Below are 18,158 nucleotides of genomic sequence, written 5' to 3' on the forward strand. Positions count from 1 at the left end.
GCGGTCCCTCCACGTGCGGTCGGGGGGCTCGGGGGCGCGGCCTCCACACCGGGGAGGGACCACAACCACCGGGAGAGGCGGGACCGGCACCGGGGGGCGCGGCCAGCGGCGGAAGCGCGGGGGCGGGGCGGCGGCGGCGGCGAGGGGGGGGCGCCGCGGCCGTGCGAGGGCGGCGGCGGCGGCCGCCGGTGCCGGTGCGGTCCCGGTCCCCGCGGGCCATGCGGCGGCCGTAGCCATGCAGCGCGACGGGGATGCGGCGGCGGCCGCCGCGGCCTCGTACCGGGTGCTCAGCCGGCTGCTGGGCTATGGCACCGGGCCGGAGGCGGGCGCGGCGGGCGGCGCCGGTACCGGTGCCGGCGCGGCGGGCGCGGGGCCCGGCGGCGGGGGGCGGCTGCCGGGGGCCGGGCCGGCGCTGCGCAGCCCGCGGCCGCAGCTGATGGTTTTCCGCAACGCGGCGGCCGAGGGCCGGCCCGGCGAGGACTGCGGCCCGGCGGCGGCGGCGGCGGCGGCGGCGGCGGGCGGGGGGGTCCCGGGGGGCGGCGGGGCCGAGCTGTGCCCGCGGCACCGCTGCGCGCTGGAGCCCAAAGCGGCGGCGGGCTGGGGAGCGGCGGCGCAGAGCGGGCTGGAGCTGCAGCTGGCGGCGCTGGGGCTGCGCCCGCCGGGGCTGGGGGCGAAGGGGGCGGCGGGCGCGGCGGGCACCCCCTGCCCGTGCCTCGGGCCGCCCGCCGGCGAGGAAACCAGCGATGCGCTGCTGGTGCTCGAGGCGCTGGAGCCCGACGAGGGCGGCAGCGGCTCCGAGGACGAGCCGGGGTCCCCGGGGCGCGGGGCCGCCCGCGCCGCCGGCAGAACGGCAGCCCCCGGCCCCGCGCCGCCGCCCGCGGGCACCGGCACCGGCCCCGGCGGCAGGAAGGGCTCGCTCCGCATCCGCCTCAGCCGCCTCTTCCGCACCAAGAGCTGCAGCGGCGGCTCGGCCACCGGGGACGCCGCCAGCGCCGCCGCCTCGGCCGGGAGCCTCACGGATGTGTGCGGGGCCCGCGGCCGGGAGCAGGAGCCGGGCAGGTACGGGGGTACCGGCGGCGGGATGGGGAGGATGCCGCCGGGGCAGCGCGGGGTGCGGGCCGTGTCCCCGCGGCCGGGGGTGTCCCGGGGCCCTGCTGTGATGCTGTGCCGCTGTGCCGGAGGGGGATGCGAGGCTCCGGGGCCATCCCACGCGGCGGGTCCCGGTTGGGGTCAACCTCTCGGAGCAGCTGCCGAGGCCTCGTCGCTCACACTGGAGCCCGGGAGAGGCCGGCGGAGCAGGGTCGCGCTGATTCAGGCCTGCGTCTCTGATGGAGATGGTGGAAAAACCTCTGGGAGCAGGGCTTGGAGCATCAGTCCCGTGAGGAGTGGCTGGGGGGGCTCAGCCGGGGGAGGAGGGTCAGGGGAACCTTCTTGCTCCACAAATTCCTGACAGGAAGGAGCAGCCAGGTGAGGGTCGGGCTCTGCTCCAGGGAACAAGGGATGGGGTGACTCAAGTTGTGCCCAGGAGAGGTTTAGGTTGGATGTTGGGGAAGATTTATTGGTGCAAAATGTGGTGAGGCACAGGCTGTCCGTGGAAGTGGTGGAATCGCCATCCCTGGAGTTGTTCAGCAGATGTGAGGATGTGGTACTTTGGGGACACGGGCTGGTGGCCGCAGTGGGGTTCTGTGGAGGTTGGACCCGCTGATCTCACAGGGCTTCTCCAGGTTCTGTGATTCCATGGCTGATGAGGGGACGGGTGGCTCGGGCTGCTGCAGGTGCTGGGGCAGCGCTGTCCCCTCTGCTGTCCCCACGGGACTGGCATTGTGTCACCTCAGGGTGATCTCCCCAGGCTCTGCTGCTGTGGGGGCTCAGCTCTCCCTCCCTCCGTGCAGGAGGAATCATTGCCAGCCAGAGCTTGGCTGGGATGGGGGCACAAATCCCGGGATTTCTTGGTGTGGGACCCCACAGGTCCCTCCTGTCCCTCATCCCTGTTCCATCACCTCTGCTGCTCCAGCGGGGCAGGAGCTGCTCGGTCCCAGCTGTGAGCAGTCCAGGGCTGCTCCATCCCTGCTTCCCGGGCTCCTGGAGCCACTCTCCGTGACATTCCCGGCAGCAGAGCCGAGATTTCTCCCGGAGAGGGCCAGGTCTGTGCAGCAGGGAGTAAAGGGGTGGGTTCAGTGCCTTCCCTGCGGGGTTCCTTCACCCTCCGCAGGGATTTTGGGGTGCGCTGCCTCCTCCTCCTGCTGCTGATGGATGAGCTTCAGGAAGCTTTTCTCCAGGCTGGAGCTGCTGACCCGGGGTCAGGCATGACCTGCAGCCCTGGCGTGTGGGGACAGCGCCCTTTGGCAGCCCGAGGAGGCCAAAATTACCCCAAAATGAGCTGTGCTTTGAAGCAGGGGCTGGGTGGGGAGCTGGCAGCTCCCAGCCCTGCAGCCTGGCAGGTGCTGAGGCCTCTCTGGAGCTCCTGTGGCCCCGAGGAGCCTCCCTGGGCACGTGGGCAGCTGGAGCAGCCTCAGACGGTGGCTCCTTGCCCACAGGTGACTCAAACGGCCCCGGAGGAGGTGCCTGGAACGACAGAAAGCTTTGCTCTTGGGATTGGGGTTATTCCAGCAGTCCTGGGATCTCCCGGGGCTGGGATTGGAGAGGGCTGGGAGCAGGGAAACACCTGGGAATCGCTGCCTGCTCTTCCTCTGGTCTGGGACTTTGGTGGTCACTTTGGTGGTCACTTCTCGTGCAGCTCCTCGCACTGATTTGGCATTTTTAAACAAAGGTTACTCCAGGGTGCCCGATGCAGCAGCTCCTGTGGGTCAGACAGGACTTTGCTGCCTCCAGTTCCAGGAATCCCATCCTGGTGCTGAGGGGTGGGTCATTCGTGGTCCTTTTTCCTCTGGTGGGATGATGATGATGATGATGAAGAACCAGGACCTTTCCTTGGTTCTGCTGGGAGCTGGAAGTTGTTGCCTCCTGACCTGTGCCCCCCATGGATATGGGATGGATCTGGTGGGAGCTGGCAGTTACAAAACTGGTTGGGAATGCTGCTGTTCCTGGGAATGCTGCTGTTCCTGGGAATGCAGGTGCTCCTGGCCCTCTCCAGGGCTGCCCTTTGAGCTGTTCCCACCCATTTTGGCCTCTCTGGGCTGAGCTCCCCCACCCTTCACTCACATCTTTGGGGTGCTCCAGGCAGAACCCCTGGATTGCTCCGGGACCCAACCCTGTTTTGCCCCTGGAATTTGGCAATTCCCAATGCTGGGAAGCAGCGTGAGGTCTGTTGTGAAACAGCTCCGTGGCTCCCTGGCACCTGCTCAGGGTTTTCTGTCCAAAATCCTGATTAATTCCCTGCTCAGGGATTTGCTTTGGAGCAGGGCGGAGCGCCAGCTTTTCCTGCCCTGATTAGGAGCTGGAGAAACACGTGGATGGAGGTCCTGGGAAGGATGGAGAGGGTTCTTGAGGCTGGAGGAGGTTCTTGAGGTGGCAGAAGGTTCTCCCATTGGGAGAAGGTTCTCGAGGCTGGAGAAGATTCTCCTGCTGGGGAGAAGATTCTCCTGGTTAGAGGAGGCTCTCAAGGCTGGAGAAGGCTCTCCTGGTGGGAGAGGGTTCTTGAGGTTGGAGAAGGCTCTCCTGGTGGGAGAGGGTTCTCGAGGCTGGACAAGTTTCTCGTGGCAGTGGAAGGTTCTCCTGGCTGGAGGAGGTTCTCCCACTGGGAGAAGTTTCTCGAGGCTGGAGAAGATTCTCATGGTCAGGGAAGGTTCTTGTGGCTGAAATTGCTCTGGTGGGAGAAGGTTCTTGTGTGGGAGAAGGTTTCCCTGGTGGGAGAAGGTTCTTGTGTGGGAGAAGGTTTCCCTGGTGGGAGAAGGTTCTCCTGTTTATTTCCTGCTGGGATTCCGAGTCTCCTCATCTCTCCTCACGCCACTTTCCCCTGTTTTTCCTCACAGGAAACACAGACTGACAAGAACCCAAAGTGCCTTTTCCCCGGTTGTGTTCAGCCCCCTCTTCACAGGTGAGGGTTGGGGGGGATTTGTGCAAGTTTGGGTTTTTTTTGTTTTGCTGTGGGATGAGCGGGGAACGGGGAATTTTGCTTTTGTGGGATCTCAAACCGGGATCTCTGAGGTGTCCCTCGGTCCTGCTGGCCTCAGACCCAAAAAGGAGACCCCAAAGAGGGGATCTGAGCCCAGGAATGGGGCCTAAACCACCAGGAATGGGGCCTGAACCACCAGGAATGGGGCCTGAACCACCAGGAATGGGGTCTTGAGCCCAAGGACAGGGCCTAAGACCCCCAGGAGAGGAGCTGCTTTTCCTCAAAGGAATCTGCAGAGGAAAACCTGGAGATGTAGAAGTTTTGCTTTAATCTGGGAGGTTCATTTTGTTAATTATTAGTTTATCTGATTATTTTTAAAAGGACTTTTTAAAATAAAATTATTTTTAAAATGACCGTGTCCCTGGTGCCACACATGGATCAGCTCTGCTCGATGTGGGAATTCCATGCTGGAAAAAAAATCCCTTGGAGCCTCCTCATCCCATCCAGCTGCTGGGCTTGGGGCAAATTCCCTCAAGGCCTCTCCAAAGACTGAGAAATTTATTTTGGGAGCAGCACATGGGAAAAATCTCCCAAACCCTGCGGAATTCCTTTCCCTGTGCTCATCCTGGGGACCAGGCCTGCCTGATCCCAGCCCTGGCTGGGCTTTTCCATCTCCTTTTCCAGGTGAGACGGTGTCACTGGTGGACGTGGACATTTCCCAGCGAGGGCTCAGCTCCCCTCACCCTCCGACCCCTCCGCCGCCGCCGCGCCGGAGCCTCAGCCTGCTCGGTACTGCCCTGGGGATGTCCCTGGAAACCTGGGAATTGTCCTTGGAACCTTGAAAATCATCCCTGGGGTCCTGGGAATGGTCCTTGGAAACCTGGGAATGGTCCCTGGAGCCCTGAGAATTCCAGTGCTGGAAAAGGAATCCCTGTCCTCCAGCAGTACCCAAACCAGAGAGGAGTTGTCACTGGGAATCCCCAGATTCCCTTTTCCAGGATCTGGGGCTCTGCTGGGAATCCCCAGATTCCCTTTTCCATGCTGTTTTCCGGGCTCTGGGGCTCTGCTGGGAATCCCCAGATTCCCTTTTCCATGCTGTTTTCTGGGCTCTGCTGAGAATTCCCAAATTCCCTTTTCCATGCTGTTTTCTGGGCTCTGCTGAGAATTCCCAAATTCCCTTTTCCGTGCTGTTTTCTGGGCTCTGCTGAGAATTCCCAAATTCCCTTTTCCATGCTGTTTTCTGGGGTCTGGGGCTCTGTTGGGAATCCCCAAATTCCCCTCTCCAGGCTGTTTTCTGGGCTCTGCTGAGAATTCCCAAATTCCCTTTTCCATGCTGTTTTCCGGGCTCTGGGGCTGTTCTTTCCCTGTTTCCTGACCTGTCTCTGCTCTCTCCTAGATGATATCAGTGGGACGCTGCCTCCGGCTGTGCTTGTGGGGCCCATGGGCTCTTCCCTGCAATCCTTCCCTCTGCCTCCGCCTCCTCCGCCCCACGCCCCAGGTCAGCTGAGCTTGGCCAGCTCCGCTTTTTCCCTCCTGGAATTCTGCTTTTTCTCTCCTGTATTCCACTTTTTTCCCTCCTGGAATCTCCAGGTGTTTCTGGGTGACAGTGACTGTGACAGGGACCCTGGGCTATCTCTGGGTGGCAGTGACCCTGTCTGTGTCGGTGACGATGACAGTGACAATGACCCCGGGCTGTCCCTGTGAGTGACAATGACAATGACCCTGGCTGTCTCTGGGTGACAGTGACCCTGACAGTGACCCTGGGCTGTCTGTGTGGGTGACAATGACAATGACCCTGGCTGTCTCTGGGTGACAATGGCAGTGACAGTGACCCTGACAGTGACCCGGCTGTCTCTGGGTGACAATGGCAGTGACAGTGACCCTGACAGTGACCCGGCTGTCTCTGGGTGACAGTGGCAGTGACAGTGACCCGGCTGTCTCTGGGTGACAATGGCAGTGACCCTGACAGTGACAGTGACCCGGCTGTCTCTGGGTGACAATGACAGTGACCCTGACAGTGACAGTGACCCGCATGTCTCTGGGTGACAATGGCAGTGACAATGGCAGTGACAGTGACCCGGCTGTCTCTGGGTGACAATGGCAGTGACAATGGCAGTGACAGTGACCCGGCTGTCTCTGGGTGACAATGGCAGTGACAATGGCAGTGACAGTGACCCGGCTGTCTCTGGGTGACAGTGACAGTGACCCGGCTGTCTCTGGGTGACAATGGCAGTGACAGTGTCCCGGCTGTCTCTGGGTGACAATGGCAGTGACAATGGCAGTGACAGTGTCCCGCCTGTCTCTGGGTGACAATGGCAGTGACAGTGTCCCGGCTGTCTCTGGGTGACAATGGCAGTGACAATGACAGTGACAGTGACCCGGCTGTCTCTGGGTGACAATGGCAGTGACAATGGCAGTGACAGTGTCCCGGCTGTCTCTGGGTGACAATGGCAGTGACAATGGCAGTGACAGTGACCCGGCTGTCTCTGGGTGACAATGACAGTGACCCTGACAGTGACAGTGACCCGGCTGTCTCTGGGTGACAGTGACAGTGACCCGGCTGTCTCTGGGTGACAATGGCAGTGACAGTGACCCGGCTGTCTCTGGGTGACAATGGCAGTGACAGTGACCCGGCTGTCTCTGGGTGACAATAGCAGTGACAATGGCAGTGACAGTGTCCCGGCTGTCTCTGGGTGACAGTGACAGTGACAGTGACCCGGCTGTCTCTGGGTGACAGTGACAGTGACCCGGCTGTCTCTGGGTGACAATGGCAGTGACAGTGACCCGGCTGTCTCTGGGTGACAATGGCAGTGACAGTGACCCGGCTGTCTCTGGGTGACAATAGCAGTGACAATGGCAGTGACAGTGTCCCGGCTGTCTCTGGGTGACAGTGACAGTGACAGTGACCCGGCTGTCTCTGGGTGACAGTGACAGTGACCCGGCTGTCTCTGGGTGACAATGGCAGTGACAATGGCAGTGACAGTGACCCGGCTGTCTCTGGGTGACAATGGCAGTGACAATGGCAGTGACAGTGTCCCGGCTGTCTCTGGGTGACAGTGACAGTGACCCGGCTGTCTCTGGGTGACAATGGCAGTGACAATGGCAGTGACAGTGTCCCGGCTGTCTCTGGGTGACAATGGCAGTGACAATGGCAGTGACAGTGACCCGGCTGTCTCTGGGTGACAATGGCAGTGACAATGGCAGTGACAGTGACCCGGCTGTCTCTGGGTGACAATGGCAGTGACAATGGCAGTGACAGTGACCCGGCTGTCTCTGGGTGACAATGGCAGTGACAATGGCAGTGACAGTGTCCCGGCTGTCTCTGGGTGACAATGGCAGTGACAGTGTCCCGGCTGTCTCTCCCTGCAGACGCCTTTCCCCGGATCGTGCCCCTGCGGCCCCCGGAGGCCTCGGGCCAGCCGCCGCCGCCACACCTGCAGTGTCCCCTGGCCCGGCCCGACCCCAGCAGCTTCGCCGCCAGCCTGAGGGAGCTGGAGAAGGTACCGGGAGCAGGCGGGAAAATCTGAGCCCCCAGGGACTGGGATCTGGGAATGCGGCCCCTCAGAGATTGGGATTGGGGAATCTGGACCCTCAAAGATTGGGATTTGGGAATACAGCCCCTCAGAGATTGGGATTTGGGAATACAGCCCCTCAGAGATTGGTATTGGGGAATCTGGACCCTCAGAGATTGGGATTTGGGATTCTGGCCCCATAGGGACTGGGATTTGGGAATGCGGCCCCTCAGAGATTGGGATTTGGGAATGTGGCCCCTCAGGGACTGGGATTTGGCAATCTGGCCCCTCAGGGACTGGGATTTGGGAATGTGGCCCCTCAGGGTTTGGGATGTGGGATTCTGGCCCCTCAGGGACTGGGATTAGGGAATGCGGCCCCTTAGAGATTGGGATTTGGGAATCTGGCCCCTCAGAGACTGGGATTTGGGAATCTGTTCCCTCAGGGACTGGGATTTGGGATTCTGGCCCCTCAGAGACTGGGATTTGGGAATGCAGTGCCTCAGGGACTGGGATTAGGGAATGCGGCCCCTCAGAGATTGGGATTTGGGAATGTGGCCCCTCAGGGACTGGGATTTGGGAATGCATGCCTCAGGGATTGGGATTTGGGTTTCTGACCCCTCAGAGACTGGGATTTGGGAATGCGGCCCCTCAGGAATGGGGATTTGGGAATGCGGTACCTCAGAGACTGGGATTTGAGTTTCCGACCCCTCAGAGACTGGGATTTGGGAATCCAGGACTTGAGTCCAGGAAAACCTTTTCTGAGCATGGAAGGGGGGTCTGGATCCGCTCTGTCCCCTCAGGGCGTCCCGTCCCGTCCCCTCATCCCTCAATGCCAGCCGCCCACACCGGGTGAAATTCCACACGGGGGGCGGCCTGCTGGGAGTTTTCCCATTCCCAGGGAATCCCCATTCCCAGCTGCCGCTCTCTGTTCCCAGTGCGGCTGGTACTGGGGCCCCATGAACTGGGAGGACGCCGAGATGAAGCTGAAGGGGAAACCGGACGGGTCCTTCCTGGTGCGGGACAGCTCCGACCCCCGCTACATCCTGAGCCTGAGCTTCCGCTCGCAGGGCATCACGCACCACACCCGCATGGAGCACTACCGAGGTGAGCCCTTCCCGGGATCCCAGGATCCCTTGGATGCCATTCCCAGCTCCAGTAAATAAATACCCGCATGGAGCACTACCGAGGTGAGCCATTCCCAGGATTTCAGAATCCCTGGGATGCCATTCCCAGCTCCAGTAAATAAATACCCGCATGGAGCACTACCGAGGTGAGCCCTTCCCGGGATTTCAGAATCCCTGGGATGCCATTCCCAGCTCCAGTAAATAAATACCCGCATGGAGCACTACCGAGGTGAGCCCTTCCCGGGACTTCAGAATCCCTGGGATGCCATTCCCAGCTCCAGTAAATAAATACCCGCATGGAGCACTACCGAGGTGAGCCATTCCCAGGATTTCAGAATCCCTGGGATGCCATTCCCAGCTCCAGTAAATAAATACCCGCATGGAGCACTACCGAGGTGAGCCCTTCCCGGGATCCCAGGATCCCTTGGATGCCATTCCCAGCTCCAGTAAATAAATACCCGCATGGAGCACTACCGAGGTGAGCCATTCCCAGGATTTCAGAATCCCTGGGATGCCATTCCCAGCTCCAGTAAATAAATACCCGCATGGAGCACTACCGAGGTGAGTCATTCCCAGGATTTCAGAATTTTTGGGATGCCATTCCCAGCTCCAGTAAATAAATTCACTCACCACACCCACATGGAGCACTACCGAGGAACAAAGAGCTGGCAGTGCCTTGGAAAAGTGGGAACAAAGAGCTGGCAATGCCCTGGAAAAGTGGGAATAAGAAGCTGGCAGTGCCTTGGAAAAATGAGAATAAGGAGCTGGCAGTGCCCTGGAAAAGTGGGAAAAGAGAGCTGGCCGTGCCCTGGAAAAGTGGAATAAGAAGCTAGCAGTGACTTGGAAAAATGGGAATAGAGAGCTGGCAGGGCCCTGGAAAAATGGGAATAAGGAGCTGGCAGTGCCCTGGAAAAATAGGAATAAGGAGCTGGCAGTGCCTTGGAAAAGTGGATTTAAAGGGAATTCTGACAGATGGAGATTTTAGGGAGAATTCATTCCCGGGAAGCGTGGTCAGCCGTTGGAACGGGCCGCACGCGGAGTCCCCGTCCCTGGAAGTGTCCGGAGCCCAGGCGGAGGTGGCACTGGGGACACGGTGCCACCGGTGCCCGGGGGACAGCTGGGATTGTGCCCAGCCTGCAGAATTCCCGGGTTTTGGTGGGAGGAGGGGATGTCCGGGCCGCTGTGACCCGCCGGGAGCTCTGGTGTCCCCAGCTCCAGTTTCATCCTGGGCCACCTGGGCAGCTCAGGTGGCACCCAGGGCCTAATTAACAATGCCGTTAATCAAGGAGCAGGAACGTGAAACTGCTGCTGTGGAAAATGATCCCAGGGCTGGGGAATGGGGACAGCACCTGGAGCTGGGAATGCTCCAAGGTCACCTTCCTTTGGGAATGCTGGCATGGAGCAGGGACACTCCAGAATATCAGAACATTAATGAAATATTTATTAAATAAAAGGATATTCAATTGATTGAATGTAAGGATATTGAATTGATTAAATAGAATAGTATTGAATTGATTAAATAGAAGAATATTTAATAAATAGAAGAATATTTAATTTGTTAAACAGAAGAATATTTAATTTGTTAAACAGAAGAATATTTAATTTGTTAAATAGAAGAATATTGATTAAATATGAAAATACTTGAATGATTAAGTATGAGAGTAATGTATTATAAGAGTATTTAATTTCATAAATATGAAATATTTTGAAATATTTCAAACATTTTTATGTATTATATAAGAGTATTTAATTTCCTAAATATTAGAATATTTAATTGATTAAATAGAAGAATATTTATAATACATAATAACTTATAATAACAATAACAAGAATATGAAATATAAGAATATTTATTTGATTAAATACTTATTCAATTGATTAAATATAAAAATATTTGATTTGCTAAATAGAAGAATACTAAATTCACTAAATAGAAGAATATTTAATATATTCAATAGAAGAATATTTAATATATTCAATAGAAGAATATTTAATTTATTAAATATGTGAATACTGAAAAGTTTAGCTGTTCCCAAATCCATAAAACAGAGCCCATTCCAGGGGATTTTGGGAATGCCAGATTTGTCACTGAGCGTCCTCCCACTGTTGCTTCCATGATGGTGCTGGGGAAGCTGCTTTCCCAAAAATTCCTTGGAATAACAGGAATAATTCCCCTGGGATTTCCCAAAAATCCCCTGGGATAACAGGAATTATTCCCCTGTGCTTTGCCAAAAATTCCTTGGAATAAGGGAATAATTCCCCTGTGCTTTGCCAAAAATTCCTTGGAATAAAGGGAATTATTCCCCTCTGCTTTCCCAAAAATCCCCTGGGATAACAGGAATGATTTCCATGTGCTTTGGCAAAAATTCCTTGGAATAATGGGAATAATCCCCCTACGATTTCCCGGAAATCCCCCTGGAATAATGGGAATTCTTTCTCTCGTGAAGGGACCTTCAGCCTGTGGTGCCACCCCAAGTTCGAGGACCGCTGCCAGTCCGTGGTGGAGTTCATCAAGAGGGCGATCATGCACTCCAAAAATGGGAAATTCCTCTACTTCCTGCGCTCCCGGGTCCCAGGTGAGCCTGGGAATGGGATGGGATGGTCCAGGGATCCAGGTGAGCCTGGAATGGGATGGTCCAGGTGAGCCAGGGAATGGGATGGGATTGTCCAGGGATCCAGGTGAGCCTGGGAATGGGATGGGATGGGATGGTCCAGGGCTCCAGGTGAGCCTGGAATGGGATGGGATGGTCCAGGGATCCAGGTGAGCCTGGAATGGGATGGTCCAGGGCTCCAGGTGAGCCTGGAATGGGATGGGATGGTCCAGGGATCCAGGTGAGCCTGGAATGGGATGGTCCAGGGCTCCAGGTGAGCCTGGAATGGGATGGGATGGTCCAGGGCTCCAGGTGAGCCTGGAATGGGATAGGATGGTCCAGGGCTCCAGGTGAGCCAGGGAATGGGATTGTCCAGGTGAGCCAGGGAATGGGATGGGATTGTCCAGGGATCCAGGTGAGCCTGGGAATGGGATTGTCCAGGTGAGCCAGGGAATGGGATGGTCCAGGGATCCAGGTGACCCTGGGAATGGGATTGTCCAGGTGAGCCAGGGAATGGGATGGTCCAGGGATCCAGGTGACCCTGGGAATGGGATGTTCCAGGTGAGCCCGGGAATCTAATCCTGCCTAATCCTGATCTCCAGAATCTCCTTTTTTCTCCCAAAAAAGGTCTCCCTCCGACGCCCGTCCAGCTCCTGTATCCCGTCTCCAGGTTCAGCAATGTCAAATCCCTGCAGCACCTTTGCCGCTTCCGAATCCGGCAGCTGGTCCGGATCGACCACATTCCCGAGCTCCCGCTGCCCAAGTGAGTCCTGGCATTCCCCCATGGATCAATCCCTGGAATTCCCTCCCAGGCAGCGGGAAGGGATCTGTGACCACAGATCCGGGAGGGAATCGTTGGCTTTTCCAGCTTTGGGATAGCGGGATCGATGTCCTGTGGGGTTTAGGGGTGCAGTGGGAATTCTGAGCCGTGCCATTCTGAATGAGGAATTCCCTGCTGTGCCAGAGGTTTGGGAAGCAGCTCCTGTTCCTGCGGAGGTGCTGGGAGGGCTGGGAGTGTTGGAGGGGTTGTGCTGTGGGATCCGGCTCTTCCTGGTGATTTCCAGGGAAGAGGCTCTGGCTGTGTTTTGGGAATTTCAGAGGGGCTGTGTCTCAGGGATCCGGCTGTTCCTGGTGATTTCCAGGGAAGAGGCTCTGGCTGTGTTCTGGGAATTTCAGAGGGGCTGTGGCTCAAGGATCCGGCTGTTCCTGGTGTTTTTCCAGGGAAGAGGCTCTGGCTGTGTTTTGGGAATGTTTCAGAGGGGCTGTGGCTCAGGGATCCGGCTGTTCCTGGTGTTTCTCCAGGGAAGAGGCTCTGGCTGTGTTTTGGGAATTTCAGAGGGGCTGTGTCTCAGGGATCTGGCTGTTCCTGGTGTTTCTCCAGGGAAGAGGCTCTGGCTGTGTTTTGGGAATTTCAGAGGGGCTGTGGCTCAGGGATCCGGCTGTTCCTGGTGTTTCTCCAGGGAAGAGGCTCTGGCTGTGTTTTGGGAATGTTTCAGAGGGGCTGTGTCTCAGGGATCCGGTTGTTCCTGGTGTTTCTCCAGGGAAGAGGCTCTGGCTGTGTTTTGGGAATTCCTGGGGGGCTGTGGCTCAGGGATCCGGCTGTTCCTGGTGTTTCTCCAGGGAAGAGGCTCTGGCTGTGTTTTGGGAATGTTTCAGAGGGGCCGTGGCTCAGGGATCCGGTTGTTCCCGGTGTTTCTCCAGGGAAGAGGCTCTGGCTGTGTTTTGGGAATGTTTCAGAGGGGCCGTGGCTCAGGGATCCGGCTGTTCCCGGTGTTTCTCCAGGGAAGAGGCTCTGGCTGTGTTTTGGGAATTCCTGGGGGGCTGTGGCTCAGGGATCCGGCTGTTCCTGGTGTTTCTCCAGGGAAGAGGCTCTGGCTGTGTTTTGGGAATGTTTCAGAGGGGCCGTGGCTCAGGGATCCGGTTGTTCCCGGTGTTTCTCCAGGGAAGAGGCTCTGGCTGTGTTTTGGGAATGTTTCAGAGGGGCTGTGGCTCAGGGATCCGGCTGTTCCCGGTGTTTTTCCAGGCCCCTGATCTCCTACATCCGCAAGTTCTACTACTACGACCCGCAGGAGGAGCAGTACCTGTCCCTCAAGGAGGCCCAGCTCATCTCCCGACAGAAGCAGGAGCCCGAATCCTCCACGTAGCGGAGCCGGCCCGGCACTGACGGTGCGGGAATGACTCGGGAGTGGTCTGGGAATGGTCCAGGGATGGTCAGGATGGTCTGGGAATGATTGGGAATCGTCTGGGATTGTTTGGAATGGTCAGGATGGTCCGGGGATGATCTGGGAATGGTTTGGGGGTGGTCTGGCAATAGTTCAGGAATGGTCTTGGAATGGTTCAGGAATGGTGTGGGAATGGTCTGAGATGATCAGGGAATGGCCCTGGAATGGTCTGGGAATGGTCCTGGAATGGTTCAGGAATGGTCTGGGATGGTTGGGGATGGTCTGGGAATGGTTCAGGAGTGATCCAGGGATGATCTGGGAATGGTTCAGGAATGGTGTGGGAATGGTCTGGGATGATCAGGGAATGGTCTGGGAATGGTCCTGGAATGGTCTGGGATGGTTGGGGATGGTCTGGGAATGGTTCAGGAGTGATCCGGGGATGATCTGGGAATGGTTCAGGAATGGTCTGGGAATGCCCCAGGAATGGTCAGGAATGGTGCCTCATCCCAGGATCTGACCCACGTCCTGCTGTTCCCTCAGAACCACAATCCCCCCTGGAGACGCCGTGGCTGCTCCCTCAGGGGTCTTTTACCATTCCCAAACTTTCTTTGGGAGGGACAACAAGACTTCCTGGCCTTTTACCATTCCCAAACTTCGGGAAGGAGAGCAAGTCTTCCTTGCCTGTTACCCTTGGGAATGGGAACAGCATTCCTGGCCTTTTACCATTCCCAAGCTTTCTCTGGAGAGGAGAACAAGGTTTCATGTTCTTCTACCATTCCTGACTTTCCTTGGGAAGGGGAACGAGGCTTCCTGGTCTTTTACCATTCCCATCTTTCCTCGGGAAGGGGCCCAACCCTCCTGCTCCTCCCTTGCTCCCACCCCATTCCCATTCCCACTCCCATCCCCATTCCCCCTCTCCTTCAGGCCCCGATCCCTCCCAATCCCATCTGATCCCAATTCCCGGTGTTTTTTCCCAGCAGGAATTTGGTTGTTGCCCTCCTGCCGTGGTGGGGAGGAGGCTGAGCTCCTGCTGCTGCTGCTTCTGCTCTTTTCCCTGGAGGAGAGGGCCCAGCATTCCCAGGAATCCCAGCATTCCCAGGAATCCCAGCATTCCCAGGAAACCCAGCAGAGCAGGATCCGGAGCCCTGGCTCCTGAGAAAAGGAATCCTGGGGAAGCGAGCCCGGCCCCGTGGGATCCCCGCGGAACAAAGAATGTCACGGCACTATTCCCAAGCTTTCCTGGGAGTTTTCAATTTGGATGGCTCTGGATTTTTTGGTTTTTTTTTTTTTTTTTTTTGGATTTTCAGCATGAGGAACACTGGATTTTCTGATCCCACCTTGGGAATTTCAAGGTGGGGGAGAGGGAGGAAAAAAAAGGGGGAATTTTCTGGGAAGATCCCTCTGCTCCGAGGCGTCGTGGCAAGGCTTTGATCCTCACTGGAGAGCTGCAGGGGGATGGAATAACCCCTGGGAATAAATGAAGTGTGGAATTCTCAGCAGCTCCACAGCTCCCCCACTTCCCAGGATTTGGGAGAAGAGAGCCAAACCCTCCAGGTTTGGCAGGAGCATCCTGGGAAAAGCTTGGAGTCACGGAAGAAGAAGAGGAAGGAAGAGCATGGGATGTGGTGGATCCAAAGGGAACATTCCTGGAAGATTCCCCTGGAGCCCTGGGAAGGTGGAAAAGCTGCTGCTGGAATTGCTGGAGCTCTCCCTGGATCCTGCAGGGATCCCAAACTTGGGATGGGCTCTCCCAGCCTGTCCCTGGTGGATTCCAGAGGCTGGGAATGGTGATTTCCTCTGGAGGATCCTCCTGGAGCAGCTCCCTCCTCTCCCCGGGACATTGGGAACAGCAAATCCAGGAGAGTTGTGGATCTTTCCCAGTTTTTGGGCACAAATTCCCTCCCTCACCCCTTGGGATCCCGGGCTGCTGCTCCATCCCTTGAGCAGGAATTCCGTGGGGGAACTTCCAGCTGGGAATTCTGGAGAATTCTTCCCTGCTGTGTTTCAAGGAGCAGCATTCCAGTGCTCTGAATCCAAGGAATTGCCCCATCCTGCCGGATCTGAGGATTCCCTGGAGCCCTGGGAGCTGCCAGGACCTGGGGGGGGTGATCCCAGACCTGGAATTCCTGTGGATTTTAATGGAAAAAAAATTCCAAGCTGCTTTGCCACGAAAGGTGCTACAAATCCTGCCCTGCCTGCCTCCTCCAGCTGGGATTTGGAGGAAAAAAAAAAAAAAAACCCACAATCCTTAAAAAAATTCCAGGTTTCTGGGTGAAACTGAGCTTGAAAATCCATGGAAATACCTCATGGGACTGTGTGAGGGAAAAACTTCCCAAGAGCCAGGCCTGCTCCAGCTTTCCTTCCCAAAAAAAAACCCTGACTCTGGGAAAAAAAATGGAAAAAGGAAAAGTGGATCAGGGATGGATACTGGGATGCAGGGAATTGGGAAGGTGTGAGGAAATCCAGGGAAAATCCAGGGAAAATCCTGTTCTCTCCATGGGGTGGTGGTGGCAGCATTCCCACTCTTCTTTGGGAATGGGGAGAGGTTTGGGAAGGGGGAGCAGCAGATCAGGGAAAAGTGGAGCTGGGGGGGCTCTGGGAATGGGAGCTGGGGGGTTTTGGGGGCTTTTTTTGCCACCCTGGGGTGCTCCCAATCCCCCAAAACCTCATCCTGGGGTGTTCCAGTGCCCCGAAATCCCACCCTGAGGAGCTCCCAGTGCTCCCAGTGCCCCAAAATCCCACCCTGGGGAGCTCCCAGTGCCCCAAAATCCATCTTGGGCCATTCCCAGTGCTCCCAGTGCCCCAAAATCCCACCCTGGGGAGCTCCCAGTGCCTCAAAATCCATCTTGGGCCATTCCCAGTGCTCCCAGTGCCTCAAAATCCCACCCTGGGGAGCTCCCAGTGCTCCCAGTGCCCCAAAATCCCACCCTGGGGAGCTCCCAATCCCCCAAAACCTCATCCTGGGGTGTTCCAGTGCCCCAAAATCCCACCCTGAGGAGCTCCCAGTGCCCCAAAATCCCACCCTGGGGTGCTCCCAGTGCCCCAAAATCCATCTTAGGCCATTCCCAGTGCTCCCAGTGCCCCAAAATCCCTCCCTGGGGAGCTCCCAGTGCTCCCAGTGCCCCAAAATCCATCTTGGGCCATTCCCAGTGCTCCCAGTGCCCCAAAATCCCACCCTGAGGAGCTCCCAGTGCCCCAAAATCCCACCCTGGGGAGCTCCCAGTGCCCCAAAATCCATCTTGGGCCATTCCCAGTGCTCCCAGTGCCCCAAAATCCCACCCTGGGGAGCTCCCAGTGCTCCCAGTGCCCCAAAATCCCACCCTGGGGAGCTCCCAGTGCCACCCTGGGGTGTCCCCAGTGCTCCCAGTGCCCCAAAATCCATCTTGGGCCATTCCCAGTGCTCCCAGTACCACCCTGGAGCGTTCCCAGTGCTCCCAGTTCCACCCTGGAGCGTTCCCAGTGCTCCCAGTTCCTCAAAATCCCACCCTGGGGTTCTCCCAGTCCCTAAAAATCCACCCTGGGGTGCTCCCAGTACTCCCAGTCCAGGGCTTCACCCCAAACCCCAGGAATTTCACAGGATCCAGCCTCACCTTTGGAGGAGGAATGAGCAGATTCCAGCAACTCCCAGGGCAGGAGATTCCCAGGATTTTGGGAATCACCCTTTGGAATTAAAAAAAAAAAAAAAAAAAAAGCAGCTTTTGCTTCATTTTATTTTTATTTTTTATCCCCCCCTTTTTCTAATTTTTAATTTTATTTTTTTTTTTTGGTGTGTGCTTAATTTATTCAAATAGTGGCTGTATAATTTATTTTCATAAATATATGAGAAAAGTTACTAAATGGTTAAAAAAAATAATAATAAAAAAAACCAAACGGACTTTGCAGGCCAATCTTTCAGATTTAATGAAAAAAATTTAATTAATAATAAGAATATTAATAATAATGGGTTTTGATATGAACCACAAATGCACTTTTGGGTGTGTTTGGTTATTTTTTGGGGTGGGGAGCTGTGGGGTTTGTGTGTAAATATTGTATTTATAGGCATGTTTGGCCTCTTGTGGGGGATTTTAGGAACTGCTGGCGTGGAATTCCTGGATTTTGGGGGTTTTGGGGTTTTTTTTGGGGGGTGTTTTTTTCCCTACAGGGTCAGCCAGGAAGAGCTGACTTGGTGTTTGTAAAACTCATTTTTAGCGTCGATTTTTGGGTGTTTTTTTTTTTTTTTTTTTTTTTTTTTTGTTTTTTTTTTTTGGGTTGTTTGGGATTTTTTCTTTTTTTTTTTTTTTTCTTTTTTTTTTTTTCTGTCGCGGGGGTGGGAAGGGAAGAGAGAAAGGGTTTGAAATAAAAATCTTGGAAATTGTTGGATGTTTTTTGTGGTGGATTCCGAGTCCTTGACCCCCTCCCAACCCCTCCAGGTCCTTTTTTTGTCCCTTTTTTTGGGGCATCCTGGTACCCCAAAAATCCATCGGGAAGTTCTCAGTGCCCCTCCCAAAATTGGGAGAAAACCCAAAAATCCATCGGGAAGTTCTCAGTGCCCCCCCCCAAAATTGGGAGAAAACCCAAAAATCCATCGGGAAGTTCTCAGTGCCCCCCCCAGAATTGGGAGAAAACCCAAAAATCCATCGGGAAGTTCTCAGTGCCCCCCAAAAATTCAGGGAGAGACCTGGGTGCCCCCTCAGGAAGCCCCAAAATCCATCAGGGATCTGCCAGTGCCCAAAAATATTTGGGGTGCAGCTCTGGGTGCCCCAAAAATCCATCAG

At 56.1% G+C, this 18,158-nt stretch overlaps 2 protein-coding genes across 2 annotated transcripts; both read left to right on the forward strand.

The window, feature by feature from the left end:
- Positions 1-235: 235 nt before the first annotated feature.
- Positions 236-15,979, forward strand: SOCS7 (suppressor of cytokine signaling 7). The gene is made up of 10 exons (XM_053964902.1): positions 236-1,059; positions 3,933-3,997; positions 4,700-4,804; positions 5,412-5,513; positions 7,385-7,515; positions 8,463-8,631; positions 11,099-11,227; positions 11,870-12,005; positions 13,266-13,408; positions 14,385-15,979. The coding sequence occupies exons 1-9, from the start codon at positions 236-238 to the stop codon at positions 13,384-13,386; spliced, it is 1,782 nt and encodes a 593-aa protein (XP_053820877.1). The 3' UTR covers positions 13,387-13,408; positions 14,385-15,979.
- LOC128800017 (MAPK-interacting and spindle-stabilizing protein-like) lies at positions 15,711-17,278 on the forward strand. Its single transcript, XM_053964903.1, has 3 exons — positions 15,711-15,720; positions 15,919-16,432; positions 16,586-17,278. The coding sequence occupies exons 1-3, from the start codon at positions 15,711-15,713 to the stop codon at positions 17,193-17,195; spliced, it is 1,134 nt and encodes a 377-aa protein (XP_053820878.1). The 3' UTR covers positions 17,196-17,278.
- Positions 17,279-18,158: the final 880 nt, after the last annotated feature.

The sequence above is a fragment of the Vidua chalybeata genome, chromosome 26 (assembly GCF_026979565.1).
Source record: "Vidua chalybeata isolate OUT-0048 chromosome 26, bVidCha1 merged haplotype, whole genome shotgun sequence".
In the NCBI taxonomy this organism is placed as follows: Eukaryota; Metazoa; Chordata; class Aves; order Passeriformes; family Viduidae; genus Vidua; species Vidua chalybeata.

What these genes read in the sequence shown, in the direction of transcription:
- SOCS7 (XM_053964902.1), top strand. Translation starts at nt 236, where the DNA reads ATGCAGCGCGACGGGGATGCGGCGGCGGCCGCCGCGGCCTCGTACCGG. An exon ending in GCCTGAGGGAGCTGGAGAAG is followed by an intron (nt 7,516 to 8,462) that starts GTACCGGGAGCA and finishes CTCTGTTCCCAG; the next exon opens with TGCGGCTGGTACTGGGGCCC. An exon ending in CCGCATGGAGCACTACCGAG is followed by an intron (nt 8,632 to 11,098) that starts GTGAGCCCTTCC and finishes TCTCTCGTGAAG; the next exon opens with GGACCTTCAGCCTGTGGTGC.
- LOC128800017 (XM_053964903.1), top strand. An exon ending in CCCCAAAATCCCACCCTGGG is followed by an intron (nt 16,433 to 16,585) that starts GTGCTCCCAGTG and finishes TCCCACCCTGAG; the next exon opens with GAGCTCCCAGTGCCCCAAAA.